Below are 26,596 nucleotides of genomic sequence, written 5' to 3'. Positions count from 1 at the left end.
CTGGAAGTGTAAAGATAGTGCAGGGTCCATGGGTAGAAGAAGGAGCAGAGGGTGCTAGATCCCTCCTTGGGCCCTTTGCAGTTCTGAGGCTCCCTCATTGCCACAATCTGTTTGAAAGGCAGTGTTAGACCCAGTGCAAACCTGAAGCAATGTCACAGACTTGCCATGTCAGGGCTACCGTGGGGATTCATGCTCCCCTGGCTCTGGAACGGGTGATCTCCTCACAAGGTGGTGGGAGGGATGGCAATGTTTGCTTGCCAAACTGTGGCTAATCTGTGCCATTTCTGTGCCAGGAAGTGTCAGTCCAGTGTTTCCTTCTTCTGGAAAGATTTAATTGCTGTTAGGTCTTTGGCCCTGGTCGGTGTTAGTGGTTGTCCCATGGACCTTGAAAACGGGCCGTGACTGCACCTGTCTTTTTTTTGTACGCTTGAGCACCTTGGGCTTGCTCTGCCCCTTCCACAAGGAGAGCTTCCGCTCTGGGCCAGGATAGCATGGCTGAGAGCCTGCTGGTACGCTCTTGGGAGAGTCGATGAGCACCGGCTCTCCTGTGCCTGTCCCAGGAGCAAGACAACCTGGCAGATGCAGAGGAACGCTGCGACTTGCTGATCAAGTCCAAGATCCAGCTGGAGGCCAAGGTGAAGGAGCTGACCGAGCGTCTGGAGGATGAGGAAGAGATGAACTCAGACCTCACCGCCAAGAAACGCAAGCTGGAGGATGAGTGTGCAGAGCTGAAGAAGGACATTGATGACCTGGAGATCACGCTGGCCAAGGTGGAGAAGGAGAAGCATGCCACGGAGAACAAGGTAACTGACCCTCCCTGCAGAACACAGCCAGTGCCTTGGGGCCTCAGTGCTTGTGGGGCACCGAAAAAAATGTCAGGGGCAAGGCTGCTGGTGTGTGGGCACTGGGGCAGGGCAGAGTGCAAAGATGTGTGGGAGAGGGCAAAACCCTCTGATATCCTGCCTCATTGCTCAGGATTCGTATGGGCAAACAGTTCTGTACAATGGCAAGTGATTTAGATTGGATATTAGGAAAACATTTTTTACACTGAGGGTGGTGGAACACTGGCCCAGGTTGCCCAGAGAGGTGGTGGATGCCCCATCCCTGGAAATGTTCCAGGCCAAGTTGGATGAGGCTCTGGGCAACCTGATCTGGTTGGAGATGTCCCTGCTCCTTGCAGGGGGGTTGGACTGGATGGCCTTTGAAGGTCCCTTCCAACCCAAACCGTTCTATGATTCTACGATTCTATGATGTGGGGCATTGACAAACCAGGCTGGCCAAGGGGAGAGGGGCTGGCTGCTGCTGTGGTGCCAAGCTGCTGTTGATCATGGACTCCTGCCTTCCATGGGGCGGGCTGCTGTATTAACTTTGCATCCTTTCGCTCCGAGAAGATGCACTCAGTTTTTGACCTCACTGATCTAGGTGAAAAACCTGATTGAAGAGATGGCTGCTCTGGATGAGATCATTGCTAAGCTGACTAAAGAGAAGAAAGCGCTGCAAGAGGCCCATCAGCAGGCCCTGGACGACCTGCAGGCTGAGGAAGACAAGGTCAACACGCTGACCAAAGCCAAGGTCAAACTGGAGCAGCAAGTGGATGATGTGAGTCGTAGGCCAATGACAATGAAGTGAGAGGCGGGGTTCACGCAGGAGTTGTTCAGCGCTGTGCTTTGACCTTTGCCGCAGCAGGGCAGGAATCTCAAGCAGGTTCCATAGGGTGCCTCTGAGTCTATCACAGGCCTATGTTATCTCAACACAGATGTTCTACTCGTCAAGCACACCAGACTAATGAATTATTAGTATGGTATAGGTGTTTTTCTACACCCCAGCTGCAAGCCACTTGAGTGTGTTTACAATCCTCCTTGCCAGTCTTCTGTTATTTTCCCACAAACCCCATTGACAAACCAAGAGGTGGTCTAGCGTACCTCATGGAGAGCTGTCCTGGGCTGAGGGAACGGGACTGGAGACCAACTAGGAAACAGATGTGGCTCTAAGGGCTGGGTGAAGTTTCCACAGCAATGGACAAGGGGAAGGTTGGGGCTACAGAGGGTCCTTTCCCTCCCTAGCCTGTCTCTCTTCGTTCTCCAGCTGGAAAGCTCTCTTGAACAAGAAAAGAAAGTCCGCATGGACCTGGAAAGAGCAAAGAGGAAGCTTGAAGGAGACCTGAAGTTGACACAAGAGTCTGTAATGGATCTGGAGAATGACAAACAGCAGCTGGAGGAGAAACTCAAAAAGTGAGTGTGAGATGTTCCTGGGCAGGCCAGTGCCCACCTCTAAGTGAAGGGGGTGTGTGGCCTCTGCGGGGGCTGCTGGGATGTGGCTTTGGGCACTGCTGGTGTCATCAGCCCAGGCAAAATGAGGGCTTAGTTTTCCTGGGCACTGAGCAGAGATGCTGAGGAGCTCATTAGCTGCATGAACTAATAGATCAGGGTGCTACAGACCTTCCTCTGTACATGGGGTTGGAGAGGAGAAACTTGCCTGGCAGGATCCTAACACAGGGCTGGGACCTCAGCTAAGACTTCACTCATGTCCCATTCTCGTTGGGGAACGGGAGAGCAACTCCTAGGCACCTCACAGGAAAACCTCAGAGCCTGGTTCTCTGCCAGTCTGGCCACTGCAGCCCTCCATCAGAGCAGTCCATGGGCTGCTTCTTACCCCTGCAGTCCTGTTCCTGCGTGGGTTGGTTTGTCCTTTGAACCTGGGTGTTACAGCACAGGGAGCAATCTTCCACTGGCTTTAGGAGCCAGAGGGACGTGGCAGGACAGTGTTTGTCTGACCAGAGGCTCTGCCTTCTTTCTGTACAGGAAAGACTTTGAAATGAGTCAACTGAATTCAAGGATTGAAGATGGGCAAGTGACTGAGGCCCAGCTGCAGAAGAAGATCAAGGAGCTCCAGGTACGGTGGGAAGAACTGTTCTCACAGCCCAGGGGTCCTAAATGTCCATCAGATGTAATGTGCTGGGGAATCTGCATGGGCCAGTCACTCTCTGAGCTCAGGGACATCTCCTTGGCAGAAGAGCAATGAAAAAAGCTAGCACTGTTAGTAGAAGCAAAGTTTTCTGCCAAAATGTGGTGGACTGAAAATTAAAGAATGCTAGCAGCAGCATGAGGAACAGCTTCTAGGAGGTAGTTCTCTGTCCAGACTAACCCTAAATCCAATTCCCAAACTCCAAAGATCCAAACCTAGTATGTTGGGCTTCTTCATGTCAGAGCCAGGCCCCCAGATTTAGGGTGTTTGCATGGAGGTTCCCACTGAAAAGAAGCCACTATCAGCCTGGATCCTGATGGCAGGGTGCAGAGGAGAGCAGGAGCTCTGCCAAACACCCTACAAGGCACACCGGGCGTGCCTGCCTCCGAGAATCCCAAAACAGCCCAAGCATTTGCTCCAGACTGGTGGCTTGTTGCTCCCAAGCAACCTTGCTCCATTGTGGAGAGCAAAGATGCTGGAGCTTCACCTGGTGCTTGGAGCATCTGCCTTCTTCTGCCAGGCCCGCATTGAGGAGCTGGAGGAGGAGCTGGAGGCTGAGCGTGCCGCCAGAGCCAAGGTGGAGAAGCAGCGGGCGGAAGTGTCACGGGAGCTGGAGGAGCTGAGCGAGCGGCTGGAGGAGGCTGGTGGGGCAACGGCCACGCAGCTGGAGATGAACAAGAAGCGAGAAGCAGAATTCCTGAAGCTGCGGCGGGACCTGGAGGAGGCAACCCTGCAGCATGAGTCCACAGCAGCTGCCCTGCGGAAGAAGCATGCAGACAGCGTGGCGGAGCTGAGTGAGCAGATCGACAACCTGCAGCGCGTCAAGCAGAAACTGGAGAAGGAGAAGAGTGAGATGAAGATGGAGGTGGATGACCTGTCATCCAACATTGAATACCTCACCAAGAACAAGGTGGGTACCAGTTCTGGACAGGGCAGGTTCATCTCTTCTCTGAACATCGGTACTGTGGTTCAGCAGAGCGATGTCCATGAGATGATGTCCTAGGTACCTCTTTGCCATGGCCAAGTCCCTCGGTGGAGCTTGTCCCTGTGTCACTATGGCAGTGCTTGCAGGGTGCTTTGCTTGTCCTAGTAGAGTCTAGAGGGTCTGGGAAGACATTTCCTGGGAGACTGACTGCAGAAAGCCACCATTAGCAGAGACACGAGAGCTCTGGCCGGCTCCTGCTCTTGGCCTGCTGTGCACATGGGATAAGCCGAGCAGGGCAGCGAGGTCCCGGGGTGACCGCAGTCTCCGAGCTCCTGCTGGGAGACTGGAGCTGGGTTTCACGCAGGCTTTGCTTGGGGCATGCAGGCCAACGCTGAGAAGCTGTGCCGCACCTATGAGGACCAGCTGAGTGAAGCCAAGTCCAAGGTGGATGAGCTGCAGCGACAGCTGACCGACGTGAGCACGCAGCGGGGCAGGCTGCAGACTGAGAACGGTAGGTGGGGGTGGCAGCTGGGGGACACGTGGCTGCCCTGGGGCTCGTCTTGCACTGCGGTATCGGTGGAGGAGCCGTGGCTCAGCCAGGCAGACCATCCTGCTTCCCACAGACCAAAAATAATACCAGGAGCTCCATCTGGAGCAGAGGGGAGTGGGGTGTCCATGTTGTGCCTCCACTCAGGCCTTGCAGAGGTGCTGTATAGCTTGGTGAGGAAGACGACCTCTGTGGTGATGCTGGATGTGCTGTGATCTCAGATATCAGCAGGAGGGGTTCCTAGCTGGCCTGTTTGGCCTTTAGCTGCTGGCATGCACCTCTACCCATGGGCCCCAGCTTGGCTGGGTGGGGATACAACTGGGACTGCTGGAGGTCTCCATGCAGCTGAAGGCCACGGGCTCTGGGGGATGTGGGCTAAGGCAGATTGCAGCCCTGAGACCCCAAAGCAGCTGTTTTGGTTCTCTTTGAACCCAGGGGAGCTCAGTCGGCTGCTGGAGGAGAAGGAGTCCTTCATCAACCAGCTGAGCCGTGGCAAGGCCTCGTTCACCCAGAACATCGAGGAACTCAAGAGGCAGCTGGAGGAAGAGACCAAGGTGAGGATCCTGGGGCATGGCTGATCTGAGCGATACAGATCTCAGGGAGTGGTACATGTGTCCTACTGTGGCAGCGGCACAGCTCCTTGGACTGGGGAGGTGGGACACAGCTGCACACAGGAACCTCAAGGGCAACTCTTAGCCTGGGAAAACCACAAGTTCCCTCCCACTGCCCCCAGTCCCAGCACTGTGGCCAGTATCCTGGAGCCTGTGGCCAGCTGCTCCTCTCATGAGCTCTCCCTTCCTCAGAGCAAGAACGCCTTGGCCCATGCCCTGCAAGCCTCCCGGCATGACTGTGACCTGCTGCGGGAGCAGTATGAGGAGGAGGTGGAGGCCAAGAGCGAGCTCCAGAGGAACTTGTCCAAGGCCAATGCAGAAGTAGCCCAGTGGAGAACCAAGTACGAGACAGATGCCATCCAGAGGACGGAGGAGCTGGAGGAAGCCAAGTGAGTCTCATGGCAGAAGTTGGTTCCTTGCAGGTGGCAAGTTTTCACTCAAGGATGGGGCATTCCCAGACCCCAGGGTGAGACTGCACCGTCCTGCCTGGACTTGAGGCTCTTTGGGCAGGCTGTGGCCTCCCCTTTGAGCAGCGGGGTGGAATGACACTTGAGCTGGGAGTACTCACCCCTTGCTGCCCTTGGCAGGAAGAAGCTGGCCATCCGGCTGCAGGAGGCGGAGGAAGCAGTGGAGGCTGCTCATGCCAAGTGCTCCTCACTGGAAAAGACCAAGCACCGGCTGCAGACAGAGATCGAGGACCTCTCGGTGGACCTGGAGCGTGCCAACTCGGCCTGCGCTGCCCTGGACAAGAAGCAACGCAACTTTGACAGGATCCTGGCTGAGTGGAAGCAGAAGTATGAGGAGACGCAGGCAGAGCTGGAGGCATCACAGAAGGAGTCACGCAGCCTGAGCACGGAGCTCTTCAAGCTCAAGAATGCCTATGAGGAGTCCCTGGACAACCTGGAGACCCTCAAGAGGGAGAACAAGAACCTGCAGGGTAGGACTGGGCTCTCTGCCCAGGGCCCGGCTCTCGTGGGCAGCCCATGGCTCCTCTGTCCTCAGCCATCTGGCTGGGCTCGGAGACTGCGGTCACCCCGGGACCTCCCCTTGTAGGCGGGGAGAAGACCTTGCTGCTCAGCCAAGCCTGGCCCGTTTCCTCCTTGGAGGAACGCAGCAGCGCAGCCAGGAAGCCAGCACGTGTCCTGCATCTTGCTGGGGACACTCTGGGCAGACGGGCAGTGTCACGTAGCTCTTGTTTCCAAACGGTGTGTGTTTTGCTGCCGGGAGCGCCATGGCTGTGCCATGACACTGGCTTGGACAAGCAGCTCTCCATGGGCCCTCAATTCCTCTCCCATGCCCTCTCCTTCACCCGAACTGCAGGGGAGCACGGCAGGGCCCAGCAATGTCCCCAAGAACAACCTCAGCTGGTCTCCATGGGGCTGAGGGGACACCGGCCGAGCGTGGGCGGGGGGATGGGGAAGTCACCTGCCCTGGGTTGGCCCCACAAACTCCTTCCTGACCAAATGCCCTTCTGTCCCTGCCAGAGGAAATCGCTGATCTGACCGACCAGATCAGTCTGAGCGGCAAAACCATCCATGAGCTGGAGAAGCTGAAGAAAGCCCTGGAGAGCGAGAAGAGCGACATCCAGGCGGCTCTGGAGGAGGCTGAGGTGGGTCCGTGTTTCCCACTGATGCTTGCACGTGCCCACTGCCCTCAGGAGCCCCCGTCCCACCCTGCAGCGCTGGTCAGACGGGGCTGGAGCAGTGACCCACACCATGCTGGCGGGGGGACAGTGCTGGGCCGTGCTCGTGGAGGTTGTGCAACCACAGCAAGGCACTGGGGTGGTCCACCTGTCTGGCTCCTCATAGATTTGAGCTGGGGGGGTGAGGCCAGGCTGGGGTGGGTGTCTGGAGAGATCTCCCCGGGGGTCACCTTCCCATGGCTGCCGCTCTCTCTAGGGAGCCCTGGAGCACGAGGAGAGCAAGACGCTGCGCATCCAGCTGGAGCTGAACCAGATCAAGGCTGACGTGGACAGGAAGCTGGCGGAGAAGGACGAGGAGTTTGAGAACCTGAGGTGTGTGCTGAGAGGGGACAGATCGGGCCATCACTGCGGGGGCAGAGCTGGCATCACGGCTCTGACAGGGCTGCTCTGGACTGGGTGTCCCTGGGCGGACAGGGCTGATGGATCCTCCCTCCTGCAGGCGCAACCACCAGCGCGCCATGGACTCCATGCAGGCCACGCTAGATGCAGAGGCCCGGGCCAAGAACGAGGCTGTCCGGCTGAGGAAGAAGATGGAGGGAGACCTGAACGAGATGGAGATCCAGCTGAGCCACGCCAACCGCCAAGCTGCCGAGTTCCAGAAACTGGGCCGACAGCTCCAGGCCCAGATCAAGGTTGGGTGGCCGCGCGTGGGACGGGCTTGGTGCTGTCCCCACTGCCAGCCCCCACTCCCTGCTGTCCCCACTGACCCTGTGCTGCCCGGCAGGACCTGCAAATCGAGCTGGATGATACTCAACGCCACAATGACGACCTGAAGGAGCAGGCGGCCGCCCTGGAGCGCCGCAACAACCTGCTGCTGGCGGAGGTGGAGGAGCTGCGGGCAGCGCTGGAGCAGGCAGAGAGGAGCAGGAAGCTGGCGGAGCAGGAGTTGCTGGAGGCCACGGAGAGGGTCAACCTGCTTCACTCCCAGGTGAGGGACCACCCGATCCCGGGTCTCTGCCGGCACGGGAGCAGCAGGAGCCTGTCTGGCAGCGGGGCTGCTGGCCGCAGCAAAGGGCCGGTCCCTGTGGCACTGCCCTGCCCTGCTCTGTCTGCAGAACACCGGCCTGATCAACCAGAAGAAGAAGTTGGAGACTGACATCTCGCAGCTGAGCAGTGAGGTGGAGGATGCGGTGCAGGAGTGCCGTAATGCTGAGGAGAAGGCGAAGAAGGCTATCACAGATGTAAGAGTGTGGTGGGGATGATGCTCTATGGTTCGGCAAAGGTGCCCAGCACCCTGTGGGGCTGATGGGTGGGAGGAGAGGGGAGGCTCTCAGAGCTTTGCCATTGAGCCCCTGTGCCTGGCAGGGCTGCCTGGCCTTGTGGTGATGCCTCTGTGCTGTTGGCCGTGCAGGCTGCCATGATGGCAGAGGAGCTGAAGAAGGAGCAGGACACGAGCGCGCACCTGGAGCGGATGAAGAAGAACATGGAGCAGACCATCAAGGACCTGCAGATGCGCCTGGACGAAGCGGAGCAGATTGCTCTCAAGGGTGGCAAGAAGCAGATCCAGAAGCTGGAGGCCAGGGTGAGGTGGCAGGGGGCAGATCCCCGGCTGTGCCTTATAGGAGCTGGCTCCTGGCACTGCCCCCTCCCTCTGGGGCCGGGCTGTGCTGCAGGGGGACCATGGGCAGTGGGACAATCCCTGAGGACATGCGAGCCTGGGGCTGGCTCCATGCCTTTTCTTGGGGTGGCTTAGCCTTGGCTGTGGCCACCCTGATCTGGGGAAAGTGATCTGACCTCGTCTGGGGCTGGTGCTGAGGAGCTGACCTGAGCTGGCCTCTATCCACCCGCAGGTGCGGGAGCTGGAGGGAGAGCTGGATATGGAGCAGAAGAAGATGGCCGAAGCCCAGAAAGGCATTCGCAAGTATGAGCGGAGGATCAAGGAGCTGAGCTACCAGGTACAGCAGCACCAGGCACAGCTCCAGCCTGGCAGGACTTGGCCCAACTCTCCCTGTGCTCAGATCTTCGTGTTATCCAACACCCCACTGAGCCCAGCACAGCCCTGGCTCGCTCTGAGCGCTGTACTGGGACCAACAAGGGCAGGATGGGCTTCTCCTGTGCCAACGTCCACCACCTGCTCTGTGTCTCTGTCTTGCCCCTAAGCCAGGTGTGGGAGGACATGGGGCTGGTGGCTGGGTCGGTGGGGTGGGAAGGGCCCTGGCACCACTGGGACTCCTGGATGAAGGTACTGGGGCAGCTGGAGCTGGTCTGCTGGGGTCCCGCTAATGGGGCTGGGCCACTTGCAGGCTGAGGAAGACCGGAAGAACCTGACACGGATGCAGGACCTGATTGACAAGCTGCAGAGCAAGGTCAAGAGCTACAAGCGCCAGTTTGAGGAGGCGGTAAGTGCTGGCTGCCTGGGCTGCCTGCAAGGGAAAGGGGCCACAAGGTCGGCGTGGGGAGCGCGCAGCGTGGCATCCTGGCACTCCACACATCCACCTCTCCCTTTGCTCCCTCCAGGAGCAGCAGGCCAACTCCAACTTGGTGAAGTACCGCAAGGTGCAGCACGAGCTGGACGATGCGGAGGAGCGTGCCGACATCGCCGAGACGCAGGTCAACAAGCTGCGCGCCCGCACCAGGGAGGTCATCACCTCCAAGGTAAGGCCACCCCATGGGGCTCCTGCTGTCCCCGTCCCCACAGCCAGAGGAGCAGCCCAGGGCCACATCCTGCCCTGTGCTGCTGGCCTCACCCACCACTGCTGCCAGGACCTGACAGATGGCAGCGTGCTCCCCGCTTCCAGGCTCAGGGTCTCACCAAAGCCCTTTTTTTTTTTTTTTTTTTTCCAGCATGAGTAGCAGAAGCCTGGCTGCCTGCCCCGTTCCGGCTGCCTGCTGTAGCTTGGAGGCAAATGGCTGCAACAGCCACTGCCAGCTTTGCGCCGCGTGAATAAACGTAGATTGGCCAGGAGTGGCTCTGTTGTGTCCGTCACAGGGTAACCAGGGCCTGCGCTCTGCTCCCAGAGAAGCAGGGAGCACGCTGGGGTCTGTGGGGCCATCTTCCACAGGCAGGCAGCGCCAGGAGAGTCCCTGCCAAAACTTTTGTTCCTGGGTTGTGTCTTCACCCTGCTCTCAGGGTTGAACAGAAAATGGTTGAGGGTGAAACCGTTACTCCTGGGGAGAACATCAAAACCCCCAAGTACAGTCCCACAGGAGAGAGGGAGCAAAAATAAAATATCTCTGACTGGCCACGCTGGACTGGGAGAGAGAAAAAAAAATACATCCCCAGTAAATATTGCACTTTGCTAAAGGGACTGCAAAGAAAGACACCACTCATTTCCTTAAAATAGATTTCTTTAATAGTTTCCATTTAATACGTTTATTTGCAGTTAGTAAATTGGCATTAATCTGGGCAGCACGGACCTCAGCCAGCCCTGGGGACCGTGCAGACCCCCAGAAGTATTTGTTAGTGACAGGGGTCCCACCTCCACCCCAGCACCCTCTCCCACAGCCAGCGAGCTCTCCCAGCACCACGCAGGACATCTCCCCGTGCTCTCCATATAAATCAGACAAAACAAGGATGAAGGACAGAGCTGTCTGGTCCCTCTCAAAATGAGATTTTTGAGGCATCTGCCATGGACAGATGAGCCCAGAGGAACACGGCCCCCAGTGAAAATCTGCCTGTGACCCTCTCTGCAGAGCCTTTCCCCTGCTGACCAGTGCGCTGCCTTCTTGGCAGAGCTGCTGTGGGTTTTTTCCTGTGCCGTCCTCTGCAGCCAGCCAAGGACCCAAAAGTCGCTGGAGGAGAGACCCAGGAGCCAGGCTGGCACGATTTCAGCTCAGCCTCGCGCGGGCCGAGAGCCAACAGCAGGCGCGGCTTCGCTCTCGCTGTCCGTTAGGTAAACACGTGAGACTGCGCAGGTTTCGAGCAGCAATCACCGGACCAGGGAAAAGGCATCCCTTAACTTAAAAGCCTTTTAATTTGAAGCATTTATTTTAAGTGTACATCTATTACAGTTAAGAAGAAGCAAAGATACACCAAAAAACACAAATACCCAAGAACAAAAAAGTACAGATGAGAAAGAAATGAGCTCAGGGGAGGTTTGGGGCAGGGTGAGGGTGACCTGATGAAGAACAGAGAGTTGCAGTTGCCCTAGCCAGGGGCTCTCCAACACCAGGGGTGCGACGGGGGTACCCTCACTGGAGTGGGGCAGGGGCTGCCCGGGGGGGGACACAAGGAGCCCCAGGAGCTCACGCAACCTCAAGGTTTATGCACAAGCTCAGCAGCTCCGATCACCCTGCCAGCAAAGCACTGAGCCTAAGTCCGTAGCAGGACACCGAAGTGTGAGAGAAGCTGGAGGAGAAGGGTGACTTATAGAGAGCAAGTCCTGCACCCGGGGCTGGAAGCCTCGTTCACTCACCCAGGCCCCAGCACAGGGAGCCTCAGGGTGGGTAACTCTGCCGGCAATCAGAGACAGAGCGCTACAGCTCTGGGACATCCTCGCCACGGGTCCCTCTCCAGAGCTGAAGCCATCTCATCAAGTAAGTTAAGAAAATTTGAAATTCAGATGCATTTCTTTTCAAAGAAAACTGGTTTCTTTTAGCTGGAGCCGCAAGACGCGTATTTTTGGACTTAAATGCAGTGGCTCAGGACTTCAGGCTGTATTTCATTCCTGGGAATCTGTCTTGGAGCAACACAGTTAACATCAGTGAGCAGGCAGGGCACGTGCAGGTTTGCAACTGGGACTGCCAAAACCCAATTCCCCCTTTCCCAACCTGTCCTACAAAGTTCCTTTCAAGCAGGAGTGCTTAATTCCCAGCATCTAACACATTCCGATTAAAATAGATCCAGGAAAAAAATACATCCCCAGTAAATATTGCACTTCAAGATCAATGTGTGTGTTGCTAATAAGGGCAAAGTAGAGAGTGATGTAAGGTTTCCAGGCATAGCAGGTTAGCATCACGAGCAACAGTCCTGAAAAGGATTTTAAAACCAGATTAGTTACCCAAGAACGGACAGGCTGCAAGTTTAAAAAATTAGTAGGTTTTAATGCTAGTGCTCCGTGAAAAAGCCAACCCCTGTTGCAATTCCACCACTGCTGAAATGTCTCTGTTCTCCGCAGCACTGTGAAATGCCTTCAGATGGGAAGCGTCTGCAGGAGAGAGCAGGAGCAGAGATGCTCTCCTAACACAGACAGACAGATTTAGTACCAAATGATCCAAAAGTAGGTGGTGAAGAGGTGACTGGAGCTAGGGCTCTCAGGAATTAAAAGCACACACGCGCACGCACACACTCGCACCCTAACCAACCCTAAACCCCCCACTCCAAACCCCAGCGGAAGGGTTACACATGAAGGGAGCCCTCGCAGCGGCTCTGCGCGTGGCTGGCGCGTCGGGGTCCCGGGCAGACCGGCTCCTTGGACCTCACATTTGGAGGGCAATTTCTGTGCTTTTTGACTCGCTAATTCTGGTAGCCGTGAAAGAGAGCCACAACCAGATTGGCACATACAGAGTATCCTCATCTGTCAGCAAAAATAAAATATCTCTGACTGGCCACAGTGGACTGGGAGAGAGAAAACATAAAAATAAAGAGGCTGGTTTTTGCAGGTGATTATTTTTATCCCAGAACAACTGGAAGATACATCCCTGAATGTGTTGCCCAGAGAGCTTTCAAAGTCTCCTCCATCAGACCAGAGACGGGGACCGGGAGGGGGCTGGGGTTTTGACAATGCTCCACGGTTCCAAGCCGCACACGCACACACACACTACACAGCGTATCCCTGAAAATCCACGGGCTGCGAGGTACCCTCCAAGCGCTGTCCATCGGAAGCCAGAGTGAAGAATTACTCCTCAGAAAAGTCTCTGTCAATGTCCATATACGCCTCATCGATGTAGCTAACTATGGCACAGGGGGATGTCCGGTCCGGACTGAGCAGTATCGATACAGTCTCTTTCCAGTAGGTAAAACTAATACATGAGCTCTGTGGGAAGAGATGAAGAGGATGGTTAGCGTGGTCCACAGGCACCAACGTGCAGGAGAAGAGAGATCCCAAAGGCATTCAGGAGAGAGAACAGAATCATAGAATCACAGATGGTTTGGGTTGGAAGGGACCTTCAAAGCCCATCCAGTCCAACCCCCCTGCCAGGAGCAGGGACATCTCCAGCCAGATCAGGTTGCTCAGAGCCTCATCCAACCTGGCCTGGAATGTTTCCAGGGATGGGGCATCCACCGCCTCTTTGGGTGACCTCAGACAGTGCTCTACCACCCTCAGTGTAAAACATTTCTTCCCGATGCCCAGTCTGAATCTGCCTCCCTCTATTTTGAAACCATCACCCCTCATCCTGTCACACCAGGCCCTGCTAAACAGTCTCTCCCCACCTTTCCTGCAGCCCCCTTTAGGCACTGGAAGGCCGCTCTCAGGTCTCCCCGGAGCCTCCTCTTCTCCAGGATGAACAACCCCAGCTCTCTCAGCCTGGCCTCACAGCAGAGCTGCTCCAGCCCTCTCATCATCTGCGTGGCCTCCTCTGGACCCTCTCCAACAGGTCCACATCCTTCTTGTGTTGGGGGCTCCAGAACTGGATGCAGTGCTGCAGGTGGGGTCTCACCAGGGCAGAATAGATGGGCAGAGTCCCCTCTCTTGACCTGCTGACCATGCTCCTCTTGATTGCAGCCCAGGATGTGCTTGGCCGTGGGCAATACACACACACCTCTCCAAATTTCCCATTTGCTGTCCAGTCCAAACACAGACTGGGACACTGCGGTGCTGTGGATCAAGCCAGTGCTGGCAGGAGCTCCCCCTCCTAGGGAGGACACAAAGACAATACACCCTCCCTGCTCCCATCCCTCCTGCACTGTTCTCAAGGCCAAGAGGCCTCTCCAGCAGCCCTACACCCCATCCTGTCTTGCCCAAAGCCTTTACACACTGACAGATATTTATTTCCACCCCACCAGTGGGCCAAGACACAACAAATACCGCAGTGTGCGTGCACAGCACAATGCAACCCCAAAATGCAGCCATGGCAGAGAGCTTTGGTCTGTGAAAGAGAAAAGTGTTACAAGTCTGCACCGTCCAGTGCAGCTTCTCCCTCCACTGCACTCCCCCTTTTGGGGAACTGAAGCTCCAGAGACCTAATACTGCCTTTCTTCAGGCACCTCATCTACAGGAGACTGCTTGCACTGCATTCATATTAAAAATCTGTTAAAGCTGCCAACCAAGCACGGAAAAGTCAAAGAAGAAACTTGTGCAACTTCACTTCAGCCTTCTAGGGCATAGACAGGGCAGCCACTCTCTCATCATGGGTCATTCCTTCCTCTTCTCACTGCCCAGGACAGACCAGCTCGAGTGGAAACTTCCAGGCAGCTGCCCTGTCTTCCAGCAGCTACACCACGTAACTCTCCTGCACTGTTTGCCACACCAGAAGAGAGTGGACAGTCTGGTTAAGGCGCTAACTAGACTGGGAGCTGGATTCTGTCCTGCCTCCACACCCCTGTGCAGGGCTGGCCATCTCACCAGCCCTGCCTCTCAAACCCGCTTGGCACTGGCAAGTCTCACTTCTGCGTGCCAGAGCCAAGACCTCGGGTCTTGTTTGCAGAGTGTGATGGTTTGTCCGAAACCATCCAGAAGTCCAAAACACACCAGCTACTGAGAGGAAAACTAACTTCATCCCTGCCAAAACCAGGACACAGGGAAACCCAGCACCAACCTTGCAGTAGGCTGACCTTGCAGAAGGGACCTGACTGCGTAAGGTGGTGTGAAAAGCACCACAGAAAGTTACACTGGGGCATTTGCTCCCTTCTTTCCCTTCACAACCTCTCGCTTCCCATTTTTGCTAGGTGACCGGTAGAGAGATATCACTGTGATTGATTCTTGCTATGGGTAAGAGGTTCACATACATTTTCTAAGCAGGTGCTGTCTTTATCCTTGTTGAGGTAATGCTGTTGCCAGAAGCGCAGGAGACTGTGGAAGTTGTTCAGTATGAAGCCTGGGTATTTTTCTGTATATTCCATCTGTTGCAAAGTGTGCAGATAAAAAGGTAGCTTCTCTTTCCTTCGGGCCAGCATTAGGATAACTAAACTTGTGTTCAAACAACTGACGTTTTCCTAAAAGTAAAAACGACACAGTAGGTCAAAGAACAACAACAAAAATATCAAGAAAGAAGAGACATGGTTCTCCTCAAGAGATGCCAGGTTCCTCCCTGCTCCCAGCCCAGTCCATCACTACACAGTATCAGCGAGGTAACGGCAGTTACTGTCAGCTCTTTACCTGTGTAAGCGTCTGTACATGAATAATATTAATGAGACGGAAAAGAAAGGACATTCTCATGGACATCTGGGACATATATGACAACAGGCGGCACTCTGACAGGACTTCTGCAACTGTACAAGAGGAAAAAAACAATCATCAGGTGCTTAAAGTTCAGACACATTGGTCCAAGCAATACACCAGTAAGAACTGTAACAACAAACCGGCAGAGTGGCATTTCTCTGTCTAAAACCAGAATTTTCAAAGCGCAGACTTAAAATAACCATTATCACTATCAGACACACACACACGCTTCCCATGCCACTTTTTGTTCCTTACCTTTAGCATCAGACTGATTCTCAAAGCGGTCCAGGGACAGCGTAATGCAGCGAACCAGCATGTTTGAGTCAACCAATGAACTGTTGATCTGATTTAAAAATATCTGGAACTACAGAGAGATACTTTTTAGTCTTGCATTAAAACACAAGCAAAAAATAAATTCATTCTCTCTCACAGAGGAAGTCTGGCAGAACAGCATTTCATAGCCTTTTCAGAATGCACATGGTGTACCAAACCAATTACTGTCAGCACAAGGGAAACGGGTCAGTGAGCCCAAGTGGAAAGAGCAATGAACAGGGTTTGGCAAGTAGGGCAACTGTAAGCACTCTCCAGATTTTCGACACTGCAGGAGTGCAGTTCTTGAAGGTTACTGGAGAAACTGCTTTGAATTCTGAGCACAAGCACCTAAAACATGCACTTCATCAACATAAGGCGTCACAGATGTGGAGAATTTCCCCTTCCCTTCAGAAACAAGAGTTAGGTTCTGGGTGCCAAAATACTCAGGGCCAGTAGCTTTTTCTTATCTCTAACAAGAGTAAGAGGAGACAGACACTCCATGCCTGCCTCATCCAGCCCAAGCACTGGGGGCTGACCAAAGGATCTCTACAGCAAGTACCTTAAAAACACTACGGAACAGAAAAATGCCAAAGTCCTGGCTCCACTAGAATCTCTTCCGAAGCTGTGTCACTTCAATGAGACCAAGATTTCACACACTATTTGTTTGGAAAGAGGGAGATGAGACAGCATGGCTGCTGGCCTCTGTAGTTCCTCCAGCTCCATGTTTTCCTACACTTTTTGGACAAGCAAACAGCGCTAGGAAGAAATACAGTGAAGGATTCATACAGAATGAGAAAAAAAAAAAAAAGAATTCCAGTAATATAAGCGAGAGTATGAGGTCACTCAAAACCTCCCCAACAACTGATGTTCTACGCTACAAAGTGTACAAAGCGTAAAACCACTTCGCAGAGAGAGCTGCCCATTCTTAATCTACATAGGCAACTAAATTTTATTGGTAATTACATCAGCCATGACTTCTTAAAATGTCTGGAAGTTCAAATAACATGAAAGATAACGTGTCTTTTTGCAGTATCAAACATTAAGGAATACTTCAGGTTCTCTTAATGAGGAACCTTCCCCCTCAAGCTCCAGTAAAAGATTTTTTGGAGCCTGTCTCAACTTCCACAACTACCAGCTTAACCCAAAACCCAGTGACTTCACAGGAAATGTTTCACCATCCTTGAGCCCTGACCTTAGACTCGTCCCATCACGTAACAGGGCAATGTTTTCTTAACAGCTCAGTGCTTGCTGACTCAGAACAGCTGGGAGCACTCCTGAAAACACAAGCGTACACAGCAACATACGTACTCGTGAAGGGACTTTGGCAGCTCACTCCTTAGTGTTTACCGTGCACCAAGCTCAATGACAACACCAAAATCAGCAAGTTTTAGTGCTACGTTTGGTTAGAAGAGTGTGCAATCTGACCCACCGGGGACAGCTTTTACAAATATTTACCTTCTCATCTGTGTTGATGTACTTGTTGAACCTCTTGAACGCATCAATATTGAATTTCATCAGTTCTCCCAGAAGGTCAAAGTAACTCTGAAGCACGTCTCGTGATTTGCACTCACTATCAACAATGCAGTAGAGAATATGCTGGCACGGGAGGAAAACATGTTATTGCTACAGCTCAGCCCAAGCCAGCGTTACAGCACAGACTCTGGTTTAATAGCCATTTGAAACATTTATCTGCAGGTTTAGTTCTTAGATGACAGAACTGAAGACAAAAATCCAGATGAGTCTTCTGTTAAATTAACTTCCCAGTGATGCAGGCTATGTAACTGGGTGCCACGAGCAGAATTCACAAATACTTTTCAGAAACTGCCCTACTCCCTACATTTTTACCCCCTTTCGAATGCATTACAGATAAATCCCTCTTGATTGCTACGGAGACACATTACAGAGGAAGCTGGACATATACTTCCTTACCTCCAGGAGTCCTCTCTTCAGCAGGAACATCTGGTCTGCATAGGAGGTGGTGCCTCGCAGAAAACTTTCAACTGCCCTCGCTTGCCAAAACCTGAGAAATAGAAGAAAATAGGTTTTAATTTTGGAGCAAGGGGAATTTTTCATCACAACTATAATTTAAATCAAATTTCCTGATCTGTTTCATTCCAGTTTGAAGCTGGAGTCAAGGCCTATTGATTCTGCAGAAAATCCCTCACTACTGGGTATGAGGTCCAACGCAAACTTTGGCATTTTCCCTCACTTGAGCTGCCATTGTAGCCAAATGCAAAGTCAGATCTTTCCCCAGGTTACGATTTTCAAGCATTTTTCAACTGCTGTAAGCTGTACGAAAACAAATCAGCTTCCCAGTCAACTCAAACCAGCATGTTACAGTACAAAGTGAGCCCACCTGAAGGAGGATTCAGCTGGTTCCTTCTTCATGACCTGAAGCAGCCTGGTCAACAAACCTCTTTTCCCATCACAGACCAGACTCCTAGAGCATGTGAAGAAATTACAGCGCGAGTTGTACATCAGAATCGTGTATTAAAGAGCTGATCAAATCAAAACAGTCAATCTAACAGACACTCAAATGTAACACAAGAGATTCTGTAAGCGGTTTAACATGTTAATCTAATTTAGCTTATTCTAGTTATTCGCTGCTCTTAAAATAAAGACTCTGAGCAGGCACACTTAGATCTGTTTATGCAGACAGGGAATGGACATTATGTGTGCACAGGCTGCTCCTGAATCCCAGGGATCCCAGTTCAATTCCCAGGTCTGTCTGCAACGCCTGCAGTGAGAAAGGCCAAACAGGCAGACCTAGGACATCTCAATGGAGTCTGCACCATGAACTCCAAACTCCCATCTGAGGTTTACTTTTGTTTTTGAAGTGCCTTACTCCGAGCACAAGTAATCTTTGGATTTGCTAATGACCATAAACATCACACAAAGCTAGACGCTTCCTGCTGAAACATGTCACTGAAGTTAAAGCAAGTCAGGTGGACAGAAGGACCTCAAAGGAACAGGTGACGTCAAACCTCCAACATAAGTGCTTGCAAAATGCTAGAAGCTGCTGACCTGAACGCTCTGTCCCTACTCACCTATCTGTGTTGACAACTGCATCAACTTCAGGGATGTTGGCTTTATGGGAGATCGCACTGAGCTCATTAAGTTCCTGGCTGTTCAAAAGGAGATACTTGTTCCTGAAGGAAGACAATCGGGGAGCAGTGGAGAAAAATATGATGAATTCAAAGGTGGACAAATGTGCAATTCCATGAAAAGCAAAGCCACATGCCTATGAGTGCTGCAGGACTAAGCAATTGGCATTCACCTCTCCAGCTCTTCACAACCGTTCAAGCTCTATTAGCTAGCTGTTGTTTTATAAGCTTCCTCCAAAGTTTACCAAATGCAAGTTTCAATACTGACTGGCTTTGAGATGCTGGTTCTTTGCTGACCTGTTCAGGATCTAACGGTTTGTTTTGTCAATATTTACTTCTGGATAACACTCATATTTGAAAATCTCAGCAACATTTTGCTGAATTTCAGCAGACAAATAGCAAACTTTTTGACAGCTTCCTAGTCTTTCTCCACTGTATAGTGACTACACTTATCATCAGTAATAAGCCTGAACTGGAAAGCAGAAACTGCAGGAAAGTACTCAGTCATCCTGGAATTTTATTACTATAAGCAAATTGTTTAGTCTAGAAATATCTGAAAACTTCACGAAATACAGAAATCAAACCAGGAATGTATATAAAACCACAGAATCTGCATGAAGTGCTTTACTCAAATACTGAACTTTTAATAACGAAAACCGATTAATTCGTCCGTAAGATAAATTAAATGCAGAACAAGTCTGACAAAGCAGAAATGTAGCCCAGAGGCTCACTTTGATAGGCTCCCTGCCCAACGCCAGCACGTTCCCTCAGAGCCCTCCTCCTTCAAACTGCTCAGAGTCAGAAAGCAAGGATTTATTTACAGGAAACCAGGATGCAGCGGTGAGTATGTGGGTGAGTGCGCAAAGAGAAACTATACATCAAAACACAACAGCCACACAGAGGATAAATCATTAGGCCAGAAAGGCAATGGGGATGCTATCTGGCTTCAAACGCTGTCTTCCAGATTAGCGCCCACTGAGGCTGTCACGTGAAGGCTCTTTTGATCTGGACCAACAGGTTTTCTGTAATGAAAATACAGCCTCCCTCTCCAAGCAATAAATTGCTCTCCAAGTTCAGTTTATACATAATTTTACTAAAAGTTAATATTAGTATGTAAGTACTTGCTCTCATCCTCTCCTCAGCTAACTCAGCTTATCTGTGATTTCACAGAAAGTTCATGTTTGTTTAAAAACCCCAACCAGATTCCACACATTCCACTTGCTCCAACGCTACAGCTGAAAGCTGTTTTCTGTTTAAACAAGCCTGAGGTCTTTCTAGTAGCTACTTAAATAGGAACATCATCCCAAGAGATTTTATTGGAAAATCTGGAGTGATTCCTGGGCAAACAACGTCTTGCACGGAGGACTTATGACAGGTCACGGAGGACTTATGACAGGTCAGCCCTCCTATTATGCTTACAGTGTGTCCAGCAGCTCCCCATTCCGAAAGCTAATACTTCCCAGTCACAAAGGCTGATAATTCCAGTACACATATCTAACAGTACCAGATAAAACCTACACAAAAATATCACCCTGGCTGTAGGTATGACCAGCTAGGCAAGAAGTGCAGCATGCCTCAAAGGCAGATGTTTGTAAGGAACAGAACACCACCTTGCAGGACTGAATTAGAGCAACTGGACACTGACAGAATGCAAGATATGATTCTGCGAGTCAGAAAAAGAGCAATAAGTACCTCTGCATGAGCAGCACAGCACTAAAAAAAAAAAAAACAAAAAAAACCCCAGGCAAACAGCATCACCTCTCAACAACTCCAGCAGACTCACGCTTTACAAGTATGCCTTCTGAAGGCAAACAGAAGCTTTCCCATCTCCAGCGTAGCTTCCCGATGGCTAGCCGACAGATAATTGTTCCCCTAACATTTTCCCACCCAGTTTTATCAGGTCTTCTCCACTGCTACTTACACAGCAATCATGTGTTTCCAGCCTTTTTACAAAGGCAAAAGATTAACCTCTTCAGAGGTACGCTGCCTGTCACCCTGATCTTCCAAAAGCCTTTGTTTCGTGCTCGTTCCATTGCATTAAACCTGAACATGTCCGCACAGGGTACACGTGCTCTTGTGAGCACATTGGCTTGCTACCAACTCTCAGGGAGAAGACAGATAAACAGCATCCTGAAAGCTGCCTCCTTATTTCTTCAGCCAGAAGCTGTTAACTCATTGCATGAATGTTTCAGTTTGTTTCAACATGAAGCAAAAAGGGCTATTTCTAATCACCAACAGACATACTAAGACATGCCCACTGGAGAGCATATCCTTAGCCTTTTCATAGCAGGAGCTGAAAGGCACATGAACATGCAAAATTTTCCATTCACATGGAGTCTGCCTAGGACACCTGCCGTAACTGCAACCAGGCAAATAATACCACTGAGCCACAACCTACCACTGCTTTTCATACTCACTCATGGTGATCACTAAAGCTCTGAAGAAGCCTCAAGAACTGTATCTTTAAAGTGATGTCCTGAAAAGAGAGAAGAAAGTTGGAAAAATTCACTTCAGTATTTTTGGATATCATTAGTTACTGAGCTGACACGGAACAGCTGAATTGAACACCCATCCGAATCAAACTCGTTTGGACAGCAGAGCAAATGGCTTGCATAAAGGGAGGGGGCTGCACTTGCGGGCTTCTCAAAATAGAACAGAAGCAGAGAGTGCCTGCAATTCTAAGCATGTAACAGTTAACAATTTCTTCTCACTGCAAAAAAAGCTCATCACTGTACTGACTGATTTATAATATTTAAGTTTGGAGATAAAAACCTGAAACTCAAATCCCACCCAAAACCTGATTGTGATCTACTTTTTGCTCTGTGCCTCTTCTTGCTAGACCTACTAGCTGTTGTTTCATTAAGTTTTGGTTTTGTCCTGCCTTTAACCTCCAGAGACCACAGAATTTACCCCTTTCTCCTAAACTGGAGAGGGGAAAGGCTAAATTGCCCTCTGCTAAATAGCTAGAATGAGCCAAAGATAAAAACTTAAGTGAAAACAATAATTCACAATAAACTGAATACTACCATAGAATCATAGAATCATTTAGCTTGGAAAAGACCCTTAGGATCATTAAGTCCAACCATAATCCTAACACTGCCAAGTCCCACTAAACCACATCCCTCAGCACCACATCTACACGTCTTTTGAATACCTCCAGGGATGGTGACTCAACCACTTCCCTTGGCAGCCTGTTCCAGCGCTTGATAACCCTTTCAGTGAATAAATTTTTCCTAATACCCTACCTACACCTCCACTGGCGCAACTTGAGGGCATTTCCTCTCATCCTATCGCTTGTTACTTGGCAAAAAAGACCGACTTCCACTTCACTACAGCCTCCTTTCACGTAGTTGTAGAGAGCGACAAGGTCTCCCCTCAGCCTCCTTTTCTCCTGACTAAAAAACTCAGCTGCTCTTCAAAAGACTTGTTCTCTAGACACTTCTCCAGCTTTGCTGCTCTTTGTTGGACTACTTCTATGTCTCAATTAATTCATTATAGAAGCATCCAGTTACTCAATACAACTCCTCAGAATTATATGATAAATAAGATCAAAATACAACACAGAATTTTAAAAGTTACTCACTGGGCTGCAGTCACAATTTTGATTGTGTCCATGCAGAACAAGGGCTGATGCCGAATGCTTTCTCCAGATCAGTTTGTCAAACAAGTTGTTCAGGCCAGGAATCAGTTTGAACTCTGCTATCATTTTATGAACCTGGAAAACAAGAGAAGCACGTAATAATTTGCTGCAGCATCAAACATGGATATAACGTAGTCTGGTAAACAGATGGGCACAATTACATCACCCTCAGACAACAGAAAGAATGAATTATTTTATCAAACCATGTGTTTGTGTTAACGTGCACAGTAACCATGGTGTATCACTAGAGCAGTTTCCATTTGGTGGACATGGATAGAAACCAGACATTTTGGGAGAAAAATTGTCAGTCAGTGCTTTGATTAACCACTGTGCCGCTGGGAGCGGCTCTGGATGCTGGAGATAACTTACAGCACATTGAAAATACATCTCTACCCAACTGCTACGTATCACAAAACCAAACTGCAAATATTCTGCTGCGAGTCATCCACTGAGCATCCCTTGCCTTTCCAGTTCACACAGCTGAAGCTGAGGTAGTCCTCTGAAGACAACACAAACTATTGGTATCATAGAATCATTCAGGTTGGAAAAACCTGTACAATCATCAAGTCCAACCATAAACCTAACACCAGCAAGTCCATTGTTTTTGTTCAAGTGACCCAGACAGGAGTTCTGAGCAAAGCAGAGTCCAGCAGTAACACAACCACACCACGGTTCGAGCACTGCTCCCTCAGGTTAAGAGGAAGTTGAGCTTCTTTAGAGAATGCTCAGAGGAGAAGAAAATGCCAAATTACTCAGGTTTATCTATTAGTCTGCCTGCCAAGTTAGGATGCGGTACATCATGACATGTTTGAAACAGGCTATAGAATTGCTCATGTAAAAAAGCTCGTAATTTTGGTGTGAACAGCTGTTAAATACCTTCAGGTCAAGCTTTTATACTTTTGATGTAAGCAATTTGGGAGATGAGGAATAGGAGGAACACAAAGTGAGACTCTCATCAGCTGTAGGCCCCTGACAAGCAGTATCCTTTGAGATGGAGTGCGAATGAAAACCACACAATTAGTAAGCCCAATGTCCTGTAAAAATTAAGTGTTCAAAGCAGTAATGTGCATACTCCTTAAAAACAAGCCACCTGAACAATAACCTAGGTCATCCCAAGATGCAGAATTGTAACGAGCAGTATTTCAAGCAGATCACTCCATTTGTTCTATTTTTTTCAAACACCTGAATGAACCAAAAATATTGGAAGTCGATGCTATTTCACAGGTTGTCATTTTTATTCTTGTTCGCAGCACAGCTGATGGCCTTTTGCATTCCTCTTGGCTGTAGCCATTGACTTTCCCACCTGTATCAAAATCACATTCCCACTGCTGGGCATCTCCGAACATCACCCCCGAGGAAAGAGACAGCTCCTTTCCACCTCATCCATACTACCCTGACAGACTGCAATGCCTGGAGTCCTTCGGTGCTCCCTTACTTTAAAGTGCTCTCGGATACTGTGATCTCATCGCAAGCCTCCAACAAAAACAGCTCTGAGGGATGCCTCCAGACAAAGCGCTCCCTGTAGTCCTCGTCCCGCAGTGGCCAGCACGGCACAAGCACAACAGGATGAAACCGAGCGTGTGAGCTGCCTGCAAGAGCCTCCACCCCTCACTAAAGAAGGAGCTCTCTATGCTGATCGTTCCAACTCATGAATCTGCTCCTTTCCATGCAGAGCACAACCTGCTTATTCCAAATGACTCACCCTTAATTTCGAGTGTGTTCAGTCTACTTTTAGTTTGCTTAACTCTTAAGTTCTCACCTGACAGACAACTGCATGACGAAGCTCCTGAGTCACGATCACTGCCTTTGCATCATGCTCTCTCCCAGACCCCAAACTCATTACAGCTACTCAGCCTGGGGATGCCGAGACAATCCCTGCTCTCCATTCACCCTTCAAACTCCTTTGACTTTGCCAGTTGCTGCCCAGCTTCGTATGAATTGCTCTATTGCTTTCTCACTAGTAAAACTATTATGAGCATCTACTGCATGCAGTTTGGCTCCCTGCAACAGGAGCAAGCAGACCAGCTGCTTGCCTTTCACCACAATACAGAGATGCAAGACAGGAGAGTAATTCAAGGTGTGACCATAACGAGGAGGAAGCAAAGGCACAGCTCTGCAGTGAAACACCACTCATCCCCAAGGGCGCCATCATCCCCAGCCTGGCAGCAGGCAGGAGCCAAGTCACTGCTGAGTATCCGTTTGCAGACTCAGTGTGAACAGGTTAGTTATGTTCAGGACTACACTACAAATGCATTTCTATTTTAAATTCGAGATTTAAGAGATTGCCTGCAGCGAGTATTTGTGACTCCTATACAGTGGGAGGTTGCTAGCAAAGAACAAAATACTCAAGACAAATGTGCTCAAGCAACAGCCCCTCAACACAGCTACTCTTGCCTAATACAACAGCCCTTCAACAACTCAAAACCATTTGATCCTCCCAGTTTCTAGGGCGTCCAAATGCCCCTGCTGCTCCAAGCTGCTCTGCTGAGCTGAGAAGATTGCCATTGTTGGAAACCTGTTAAAACTGCACCAATGAATGGCTTTACTTTTCCCTTCACAATGTGCTTTTGACCTGTTTAAAATCAAAATACAGCCAAGCTGCAGTGACTGGTTTACCATAAGCCTATGGGAGGCAGGAAACAAATTATTCTTAATTTCAAAAGCAAGAAATGCAAAAGGAAGAGATGAGTGGGCTTTCTAGTGCACACAGCACTTGAAGTGTATCCTCCCAGCTAAGAGTTTAACCACATGCTCACTCAGCTGAGACATGCTAACCTACTGCAAAAATCACCCATTCACAAATCACCGCAGAGGATTCCCAAAAAAGCAGCCAAAGGAGGGGAAGGCCTGACAGGGCTCCATTCCAGTGCACCAGGAGGGAGAAGAACACCTGGCTGCAGATCCCACAGCACCCAGGTACATCCACACGCTTCCTCACTCACAGAGACAGGAGGCCTCGTCCAGGAGGAAGCATCCTGCATCTATCTTGCACCAGAGCAACAGCGCAGACGCTGGCCACCGCCTCCGCGCCGGTGACCAGCTCTGCCCAATGGCTCATTCCGGTTCTCAGCGACGAAACACTGCCTGTTTGTGCATCGCTGCAATGATGGGATTTGCCCAGCTTTATGCCTTGAGCTTTACCCTTCACGTTTCTGTGTCCGTGACCTAATGATTAAGCACTTAGGTTTAAAGAGATGACAACTCCCGCACGGGTGGCCATTCAGAAGCGCTCACCTGATTCCTCTGCCTCCCCATGAGCAGCACGCAGAGAACATACAACACCTCCAGCTTATACATAATCTCATGCATGATCTTCATGGACTGTGGGAGCTGCGTTCGCGTTGAGGTGTTGGCCAAGCCACTTTCATCCGAAGACTCTGAACAAGAAGGCAAAGATGTGAGCCTGAGGCAGCTTCAGTGGGAAAGGATTTGTTACGGTTATTACTTTTACACTGACACATTGCAGATATAAGACCAGCACGTCTGCTTGAAGCTCCTTCTCAACTAAAAATAGCGACAAATAATCCATTTAAATTAAATGCTGCAGAAGAGGAAAAAAAAAAATCTAGGTGGAACTTCAGAGGAGACAAAACTAGATTTAAAAAAATTATTTCATTTTTTCATAATAAGCTGAATGGCATCATCTACCTAAAGTAAGTAGGATCACCTATATGAATTAATATACTGAACCACAAAGGACATGGCAGAATAGGTAATAAAAGTAGGAGTGAGATTATCAGAAGCATTTACTATTAATCTACTTTCATTTAATACCTCAGTACCAGTTTACTTAAGCCACAGTTAAATAATTTTCATAGCCCTATCCAGAATCCCACTGCTAAGGGCAGAAATGGGATGATTACATGACTGCAAGAGGAAAGCACAACAGAAATCACGAGTGACACAGAGAAAGTAAATAAGGACACGGTGAAACTTGTAGGCTGCAGTTCAAGAAAGAGTTAGGTCTTTACACAGTACGTAACTAAGTGACAAACTGCCCTGCCACAGGACAGCATGGATGCTTTTTGCACACAGGTGAAGAAAGAGTAACTAGGCAAACACACAAAGGAAGGAAACCATCAAAGGCAAAAAAGCACAGACACCACCTCTGACTCAGAAGTCCCTAAGCCACAAGCCACTGGAGACTGAAGCAGTATTCTGGGAAAGCACGTCTAGGTTTGCTTGCTAGCTGATGTGGTGGGTCAAGAGCTGTGACTGGGCATGTTCCACCTCAGCAAAATTGCCTTGTGAATTCTGTTCCAAAATACCAAACATTCTCCAGTTTCCACCCAGTTGATGTGTACAAAGGTGCGTGAGAGATGCTGTTGAAGCATCCACATATTTTATCTTCTGTGTATTTTCAGAAGTTTTAACAATTAATTCCTAATTTTAACAATTAATTCCTACAAAACTAATAAAGTTGGATAAGGAAGAAAGTTTTCCAAAGAAGCACAGAAACAAAGATTTAGATACCAAAATTTTGGGATAACTCATTATGCTACCAAGTACTTTGAGTTCTACAAGACAAAC

At 50.3% G+C, this 26,596-nt stretch overlaps 2 protein-coding genes across 5 annotated transcripts in view; one reads left to right on the top strand and one right to left on the bottom strand.

Moving 5' to 3' along the window:
• MYH7B (myosin heavy chain 7B) overlaps nt 1-9,654 on the top strand; it is a 28,654-nt gene extending 19,000 nt beyond the window's left edge. Inside the window, exons 24-42 of the mRNA XM_086760955.1 lie at nt 561-803; nt 1,423-1,599; nt 2,086-2,231; nt 2,802-2,892; nt 3,485-3,874; nt 4,274-4,400; nt 4,872-4,990; nt 5,240-5,436; nt 5,635-5,984; nt 6,532-6,656; nt 6,946-7,061; nt 7,189-7,381; nt 7,474-7,677; nt 7,805-7,930; nt 8,101-8,271; nt 8,540-8,644; nt 8,993-9,088; nt 9,207-9,344; nt 9,534-9,654. Of these exons, the coding sequence (XP_086617081.1) occupies nt 561-803; nt 1,423-1,599; nt 2,086-2,231; nt 2,802-2,892; nt 3,485-3,874; nt 4,274-4,400; nt 4,872-4,990; nt 5,240-5,436; nt 5,635-5,984; nt 6,532-6,656; nt 6,946-7,061; nt 7,189-7,381; nt 7,474-7,677; nt 7,805-7,930; nt 8,101-8,271; nt 8,540-8,644; nt 8,993-9,088; nt 9,207-9,344; nt 9,534-9,542 (3,123 nt within the window). The 3' untranslated portion in view covers nt 9,543-9,654. The remainder of the gene's footprint in view (nt 1-560; nt 804-1,422; nt 1,600-2,085; nt 2,232-2,801; nt 2,893-3,484; nt 3,875-4,273; nt 4,401-4,871; nt 4,991-5,239; nt 5,437-5,634; nt 5,985-6,531; nt 6,657-6,945; nt 7,062-7,188; nt 7,382-7,473; nt 7,678-7,804; nt 7,931-8,100; nt 8,272-8,539; nt 8,645-8,992; nt 9,089-9,206; nt 9,345-9,533) is intronic.
• Nucleotides 9,655-10,644: 990 nt separating this feature from the next.
• The window catches only part of TRPC4AP (transient receptor potential cation channel subfamily C member 4 associated protein), a 35,499-nt gene continuing 19,547 nt past the window's right edge, over nt 10,645-26,596 (bottom strand). For all 4 annotated transcript variants that reach the window (XM_086760956.1, XM_086760957.1, XM_086760958.1 and 1 more), the window contains 11 exons: nt 25,301-25,443; nt 22,010-22,141; nt 20,844-20,902; nt 18,370-18,471; nt 17,679-17,762; nt 17,252-17,342; nt 16,778-16,918; nt 15,266-15,374; nt 14,948-15,060; nt 14,578-14,784; nt 10,645-12,664 (listed from right to left, as the gene is read on the bottom strand). In XM_086760956.1, coding sequence (XP_086617082.1) covers nt 12,527-12,664; nt 14,578-14,784; nt 14,948-15,060; nt 15,266-15,374; nt 16,778-16,918; nt 17,252-17,342; nt 17,679-17,762; nt 18,370-18,471; nt 20,844-20,902; nt 22,010-22,141; nt 25,301-25,443 — 1,319 coding nt within the window. In that variant the 3' untranslated portion in view covers nt 10,645-12,526. The remainder of the gene's footprint in view (nt 12,665-14,577; nt 14,785-14,947; nt 15,061-15,265; nt 15,375-16,777; nt 16,919-17,251; nt 17,343-17,678; nt 17,763-18,369; nt 18,472-20,843; nt 20,903-22,009; nt 22,142-25,300; nt 25,444-26,596) is intronic.

The sequence above is a fragment of the Chlamydotis macqueenii genome, chromosome 16, assembly GCF_036417535.1.
Source record: "Chlamydotis macqueenii isolate bChlMac1 chromosome 16, bChlMac1.mat, whole genome shotgun sequence".
NCBI classification, from domain to species: Eukaryota; Metazoa; Chordata; class Aves; order Otidiformes; family Otididae; genus Chlamydotis; species Chlamydotis macqueenii.
Note: the sequence above shows the minus strand (reverse complement) of the source record. Positions and strands in the feature narration are given on the sequence as shown.